This window comes from Apis dorsata, unplaced genomic scaffold (assembly GCF_000469605.1).
Source record: "Apis dorsata unplaced genomic scaffold, Apis dorsata 1.3 scaffold_429, whole genome shotgun sequence".
NCBI classification, from domain to species: Eukaryota; Metazoa; Arthropoda; class Insecta; order Hymenoptera; family Apidae; genus Apis; species Apis dorsata.
In genome coordinates, this window is record NW_006263682.1 from 9,442 (window position 1) to 17,079 (window position 7,638).

Genomic DNA, 7,638 nt, shown 5'->3' on the forward strand with positions numbered 1-7,638 from the left:
AGACGATTCATTTTTGTAATCGAAACCATCCAAACATTCCATTCGTTTCATAAAATCTATAACGAAGAGCTATTAGAAAATCTATTTCAAAAAAAAAACAAAGGACGTAAGAATTTACTCGATATTCCAATTCGTCGTATTGAAAAATACATCTCCGTTGTTTTTCCATTATATTACATATCGTGGCGGAAGAAAGAATCGGATACAACTATTGTTCCCCGACGAATATTTTCCATATAATCCCATCACGCGAGCCATCGTCGAACGAGCACGTAAAGAGGCTCGATTATTACCATTGAAACGCAATCTATAAACGTGATCTATACGAGCGAGGCGAAAGGTAGAGGGAAAAATGTTGGGAAAACATAGACGTAACTCTCTCGTCTCGTCTCCATCCCGTGAAACACCATCCTTGTGTTTCCGAGTACGCGGTAACCAGTACTCGGAGGAACGCCTACGCGAATCGTAAAGTTCGGTGCGCGCACACCAAGAAAGGACCGCGGAGCCGGTGCGCGAATTTGAACGCTTGCGCTGAAATCCGCGCGGCGCGCATCTGGCATGCACAAACGTTAATGACGGATATACAAATGGCGCGGGCAGGGACACACGGGCGTAAGGTGAGAGTAGCATAACTGTCAAGCGTGATACATCATCGCGACGCGTTTCCAGCACGCCTTCGGTGCCCGTAAAATGCCCCTCGACCGCTTGTTTGACTTCCATTTTCGATTGTGCTCAGCCGTGGCCTGTCGCTGCTTTCGCTAAGTTTATCGCCCGTTTTACTGCCGATCGTAAGACGTCAACGATTCACGGTAAAAGCACCGGTAAATAACATAACGTCGGCGTGGTGTACGAGTCGCGTCGAATCTCGAAAGAGATGACCGAGGCGGGATCCTTTTTCGAAACCGATCCATTTCGCGTGGAAAACTCGAAGCGATCGGTGGTCGATCGTGCAAATTGTAATTCAACGCGATCGATATCCGCAGGGAGGGGAAACCGCACAGCTAATCTCTCCCGTTGGCAAATTATTTTAACGGAACGAGGGGAGTTTCAACGACTCATCGCATCGTTAAAGCCGACGATTTCTGAAATTATCCACTGTTGTATCATCCCCTATGTCGAAAAATATCGAGCGAACGATTTATTCCACCGAGGGATGGAACGAATGAAAATTCCTTGGAAATTTATCGGAGAAATACCGAATTTTTCTCGAGATAGAAATAGTTGAAACTTTAAATTTATGTATATATCGCTTCGAACCGATTTTATTCCGCGTGAAAATTCTCAGAATACCTTCTTTCGAGAAACTCGATCGAGTAGCTCAAGAAAGATCTCTGGATCTCTCTGCTAATAATTCGTTAATATACGTACTACGGGATGCGCTTTCACTCGACTCCGGCGAATAGCATCTCTCCGCGCATCCTTCTCGGATGGCAGATCGGCCGCTTCTTACCTGAAAAAGAAAGGATATCCGAGTTAATTTACGAGAAGCGCGGAGGAGGGAGGGAGGGGGGAGCCGTTAACGACCTAAATCGTGTATATCAAACGCGCGTTCCATCCAACTCCGTCTCCGTGTCCCCCGTTGAATTACAAGCAAACGTAGTAGATCGAGCGTTTCCCTTCAAAATGATAGAATTGCCGCGCGCACCGTGGCCGTCTTGATTCATCAGCGAACGAGAGTCGAGAATAGCGAGGCCTGTTTGCAACTGGCTGGCGGGACTCGGTGCGCCAGTCGCGGCCAAGCACCAATAACACCAACTTAATGATGTTTGGTTGACGGATTTATGAGGGCAGTGCATGCGGTGCACCGGCGGGTAAAAGGAGTCATTGCACGCGCTATAAAGATACGACCCCGAGCGATCTCTTCGATCGTATCGCGGAGGAAACCATTAGGTTACCCACAGCAAAAAAAAAAAAAAGAAAAAAAAGGGAACGTGTGCGCGTTTTCCGCACCACGTGACGTGACGAATGAAACATCGATTGATGCGGGGGGAGGGCCAAACGATCGATGAGAAAAGAAATATTTTCGCCTATATCGTTGAACGTAATATCGGGCTCGAAAGCTTTCCTTCTGCCGGCCTGGAGTCGCGAGATCGATCTCGATACGAAGACGGTGTTTGTTCGAGAGAGGATGCATGCATTCGAACGCGTTGTAATTTGGTTTCCACAAATTTCTACAATAAGTCGCGATTCGAGAGTACTTGTAGCTTCGAAAACGGTGTAAACAGTGCGAGCAAGTGTAATTTCACGAACAAACGAATACACTCCGTTTGGAGCAGACGATGTTCGTAGAAGAGTTCGTTACAAGAATTTTACACCGATTTCGATCTCGTCGAATCATCCTAGATATTACGTATACGCGCGTTCCACTTTCCCCGCGCGCAAACGCAATTACGAAACGCAATTCGTAAGATAAAATTAATCTCCGCCAATAAAAGCGAGTCCCCCTCGACGAATAATCCGTCTTGTGACAAGGCGATTCTAGTTTTATCGAACTCGTTGTACCGCGCGCCGCTATCTTTCCGCCTGTTGACCATTACGTCACTCGAGTAACGAACGTTATTACTATGGAGAAAGAAAATCGTGGCTCCCCCTCGCGATAACGCGCGGCGGGAAAGCGGTTCGAAAAGCGGTTTACACAAAGAGGAGCGAGGATTGTTCCATCTTCGCGGAATATGGCGACGACACCTGGAAACACGTGCAAAATCGGGGGCGAGCGGAGTTTTATGCACCGCCGTTAAAAGCGAACGGGAACAAGCAACAATGGGGCTTATCGTGGTGGCCCGTGACCGGTCTAATCTCGTTCTGCCAATCGCGCGTCGACTCGAGAGGGCTGCAGCACCACGATAAACAGACTGGAACGCAAATCGCCGGCCTCGTTAGCATAACTCCATGTTCGTCCTCCTTCGATTCTTCTGAACCGATCCACTCCTCCATTCCGCGCTGCCATTTTAATTTTTTTCCATCGGTAAATTCGTAACTCTAAGAAAAATTGTTTAATTCTCTGTGAAAAGCGATGATGGAGGAGGTTCGCTGTATCTTCTCTGTATCTTCGAATACATCGCGTGAAACGAGAGAGAGAGAGAGAGAGAAAGAGAGAATGAGATAAGATAAAGATATCATCGAATCGAGGAGGATCGAAATAGAATCGCACGACGATCCGTTTCTTCGAGTACAAAAACACAAAGAAAGAAAGAAAAAAAAAAAAAAGAATATCGAACCATTGCTCGATTCAAACCGGATGTAATCCCATCCGCGAAACACCTCACCGGAGGCGTTCCACCACGAAATACCGCGTTTTACCACGATCGTGCACGTACACGCGATATAATATTAGCACGTAGACGCGGTAATAACCTTTATTAACGCCGTAAAAGGGACAAAGCGAGCACCGATAGTAATTGAAACAGTACACCGTAATACACTTGCTCGTCGCGCAATCCCTAATAAACCTAAGCACGAAAAATCAGATTACAGTATCATCCTTCGATCGCGTGTACACCCAATATCCCCTACGTGTGGATGGAACGAAAGGGAGGAAAGGCTAAACTGCCAAAGGGCAAATACGTGTCGCGTCTCGTCTCGTCACTCGTAAGCGTCTGGCCCCATCCGAGTGCATTTTCTGCCCGCCTGCTGGGCGAACATCTTGCAGCCCTGGTAATGTAACTTCATACGCGATACGCGTCGCCACGGTTAATCGACACTTTGTAGGATAATGCCGGCTTGGTACACGCATTTGCGGCATTCTTCCACGGTGCTTGGAACGATAACTACTCGACCGATTCGCCTCCTCTCATTACGCGCCTCTCTCCACGCGTCTCCCTCCTATTTACGTTCCTCTTTACGTTACCAGCCAATTGCCCCTCCCCTCGCCCATCCACCTTTTCGTCGTTATCCTCCCGATCCCGAGTTATCTCTGGCCGAGCATGCGCATCCCCAGATTAGACGACATCGTAAAGGGATATCGCGGTAAAATGTGTTTTCGAATTGGCCTGCGATAGCGAGCCTGTGTAACAAGTGTTCGCCTCGATACAGAAGTGGGTTGGATATCGTTCTCCTGTTAATCGGATAATGTTTTGTAGGATGAAAAAAATAAATAAATAAACGAACGAACAATAGTTTGGTAACGATATTTTTCGATATATTTCAGTTACACGCGGATCTTTAGGAAAGATCAGCTATTTGAGCGTCGTCACGTCGCTTATGCAGCTAAGCGCGTATGAGAGAATCGGGCAGTGTCAAAAAACACTGCTCCGAAAAAATATACAAATATCTGGAAAAAAGAAAAAAAAGGAAGAAGAACGAAACGACCAATCTTTATTTGCGACGAGCAACATTGAGAGGAGGAAAAAGAGGCCGCTATTATTACGTGACTTAGAGACAGAGATGGTAGGAAGGAGTAAGAGAGCGAGTAACCAAGCCAATTTATTTAATGATGACGCGTTTAACAATAATAAGAGTTGCGGCGGGAAGTACGCGCTACGGGGATATACACGTATTTTCCGCGTGTGCAACGCTCGGCGAGTGCCACCACGTGTGCAACACGTGTGCACGATGCGCATAACCACGCCGCTCCGCTCGTACGTACGTACAAGTCGTGCGGTTAGAGTGGCATGCGCGGATCAAGGTGAGCAAATTGCAGCGGCGAACGATCGCGACGAGAAGAACGACGTTGTTCTCCTCGTACAGATGTATAAAAGTAGCTTCGGGGAGGGGGGAGAGAGGATACGATCTCGATACGAGCTCGACGTATGTGGCACGATGTAAACGGAAAAGCGTAAAAGTGGAGGGGGAAGCGTAACAGAGGAGAGGGGAAAAGGCCTCTTCTAAGGATTTTTGTCGAGCGAGAGAGAGAGAGAGAGAGAAAAAGGCACGTTTGCAAAGCACCAGGAGCCGCAAAGTGCAAGGTGATTTACCGACGGTTTTCAAGGCGAGCAAATTGCTTTTGCCGCGAGCCTCTCGTACGAGTTTCTCGAAGAAGAAGAAGAAGAAGAAGAAGAAGAAGAAGCCGTCGGATAATGATTCTTTTCTCCTTCTTCGCCTCCTCCTCCCCCTCTCGCGCAAACCTTGGCAATGAGATTGATCCAGAGTCTAGACACCCTGTTATTAATTTGTACCGCAAGATTTATCGATCGAATAGATATAATGGCATCGGGATTAATGACGCGTCCCTAACATCCCCCACCCTTTCGTTTCCACCCTCTGACTAATTATTATTTCGTGAATGACGTTCGCGATTCTCTTTTCCGTAAAACGTTTCGTTCAACGAACGATAAAGATAGAAAATTGCAAATCGGTCGACGATAAAAATTTGCAGAAACGAAAGGGAGAAGAACGCGGCGATCGATCGATGGATTCGTGCATACGCGCACGAAATGAGAGAGAGAGAGGCTGCGTTACGAGTTGACGCCTGATCCGGGCAACGTGCCGGCCACGACATTGCGCACGTGCTATGAATAGTTAGAGCCAAGTTAGCGCTGATTATCCCCCGTGTTCGCGCGTACTGTAGACCACTACCACGACGCGCAAAACGTCGTTGAAATTTTCTGATCGGCCTGCCCATACGCACGCTAATATTAGAATCGAGCGCATACCGGCATTTCTGACGGCGTTCTTTGTTGCTCCCGCATCTGTGCCACGAGAGTGCACACGATCCTGAATTCGAACGGGGGCAAAGGTCGAAATTATGGGAGTCAGTTGGCCGGCGAGCCTCCCGAACGAAAGTAAATAGATGTAATGAGCAATGATGAGATCTTTTCTCTAGCCAATGCTCGATTTTTTCTTTTCTCTACGTATCGCTTAATTTGGCAAAATTCTAATTTCACTTATTTTTCGTTGCAATTAATTTTTTCTTTTTATATATATAATATAATGTTGAATTACAATGTTAACTTTTGTATTGGGTAAGAGTAAATATCTAACGGGATACGAAACGTTGTCGTATAATTTATCAGTTTCCATTTAGAGATACACGTATATTTATACAGTTAATTAAAGCGTGGCCGTGTTTGATTAAAAACCGGCGCAAAAACTGGCAACTTCCGTTGATATTATTATTTCGCGTTCGAATCGGGCCGCGGACGAGATCGGATTAAAACAAGGTGCTTAAGTGGGTCTAATTAACGGCCGTAAGAAGGTCGTAACAATTTATCAGCGTAAAGGAGATTCACGTTACGGGCTCGTGCAACCCGATATGATGAACAACAGATGGTTGCAATTGGATCTTGGATCGAGCGCGGTACACTTTTAAAAGGCCCGATGATGTAACGTAAACGGAATCTGTAAATACGAGCTGTTGATGTAATTAAATGCACACCGAATGTGTAGCGTTCGCATAATTCGCCGCCGAGCTTCTCTCTCCGCCGGCTTCGATTTTGCGATATTTCCGTACAATCGGTTTTATTGCGCGGAACGTGCCAACCGATAAAACGACTTCACGCTTTTTACACGGTTTCGCGTTGCTTACTTTGCCCTTCGCTTCTTTCTTCCTTTTTTTCTCTTTTCGTTTAGTAGCAGAGTAGTCGAAAATATCGAATGGATTTTCGTAACGTACGGAAGGAGTAAAGAAATTTTGCGCGAGACGCAACAGATTTCCGTTCGAGGAATGATTGTAGAAATTCCGCCGAATAAATCGGTTATAAAAATAACTTTGGACGCGGCCTTGCGCGCGCCAAATTAACGACGCTCCATTAGCGCGTTCGAAATATATTCGCGTTGCACGAAATTAAGGAAGAGTGCGGCGATTCGTCGTACCAGGGGTTGATTTATACCTGAGGTTACACGACTCGATATTATGAACAACCGATCGGCACGATTGGATTCAGGTCAAGGAGAAATCTGATTGAGGAGCGGGGAGGGCGCGACGTGCCAAACGTTTGGCATCGTCCGCATTGATCACGCGACGACGCTAAGAAACTATGCCCAATCCGATACAAAATAAAACCTTGTTCCACTTGAACGTGCACGATTAAAAATTCGCTTCGCATACGTTTATCGTTAAAACGTCTTGCTTCGTCGATCTTTTTCTTTTTTAAAAAAAGAAAAAATTGCGAGTCTTCGATCGAAATTCGAACAAACATCGCGATAGATAGATAGATAGATAGATAGATAGATCGTGAACTGAAGATGGGAAGAAGCGGAGAGATGACGAAGAAGAGACTTGCAACGCTTCGAAATAGAGAGAAACAGACACGTCCATCCGATCGAAGGCGACTCTAATTACCATTGGGTAAGGGAGGGAGGCCTACACAGCAGCAGCGTAGTAATGCAATCTGGTTCGTGTGCTCTCGTTAACAATTACCTGTACAAGGAGAGTTAATGCGCGCCATGATTACGGTTATAATTAGTAGCGGAGAGGTGTGGAGGGTGTGGAAAGGAAGATGGAGAGAGAGAGAGAGAAAGGGACAGAAGGAAGGAGCAAAGCCTCGGTACAAGCCTCGGATAATGAGTTTGCGAGAAGGGGCCTAGCAACTTCTGATTCTGAACTGAGGCATACATACAGTTACAGGAACAGCCTCGATCGACCGATCTTCCGCTCCTTTGCCCGCGTCAATGCAGCGATAATTAGTCATAGCGTGGTTTACGAGCAACGAGTCGGCTAATTCAACGCGGACACCTTCGTTTTTTTTTTTTTTTTAACCG

The 7,638-nt window shown here is 46.4% G+C and overlaps 1 protein-coding gene across 1 annotated transcript in view; it reads right to left on the reverse strand.

Moving 5' to 3' along the window:
• Window positions 1–1,330: 1,330 nt before the first annotated feature.
• The window catches only part of LOC102680808 (transcription factor kayak, isoforms A/B/F-like), a 39,895-nt gene continuing 33,587 nt past the window's right edge, over window positions 1,331–7,638 (reverse strand). The window contains exon 2 of the mRNA XM_031512417.1: window positions 1,331–1,450. Coding sequence (XP_031368277.1) covers window positions 1,447–1,450 — 4 coding nt within the window. The 3' untranslated portion in view covers window positions 1,331–1,446. The remainder of the gene's footprint in view (window positions 1,451–7,638) is intronic.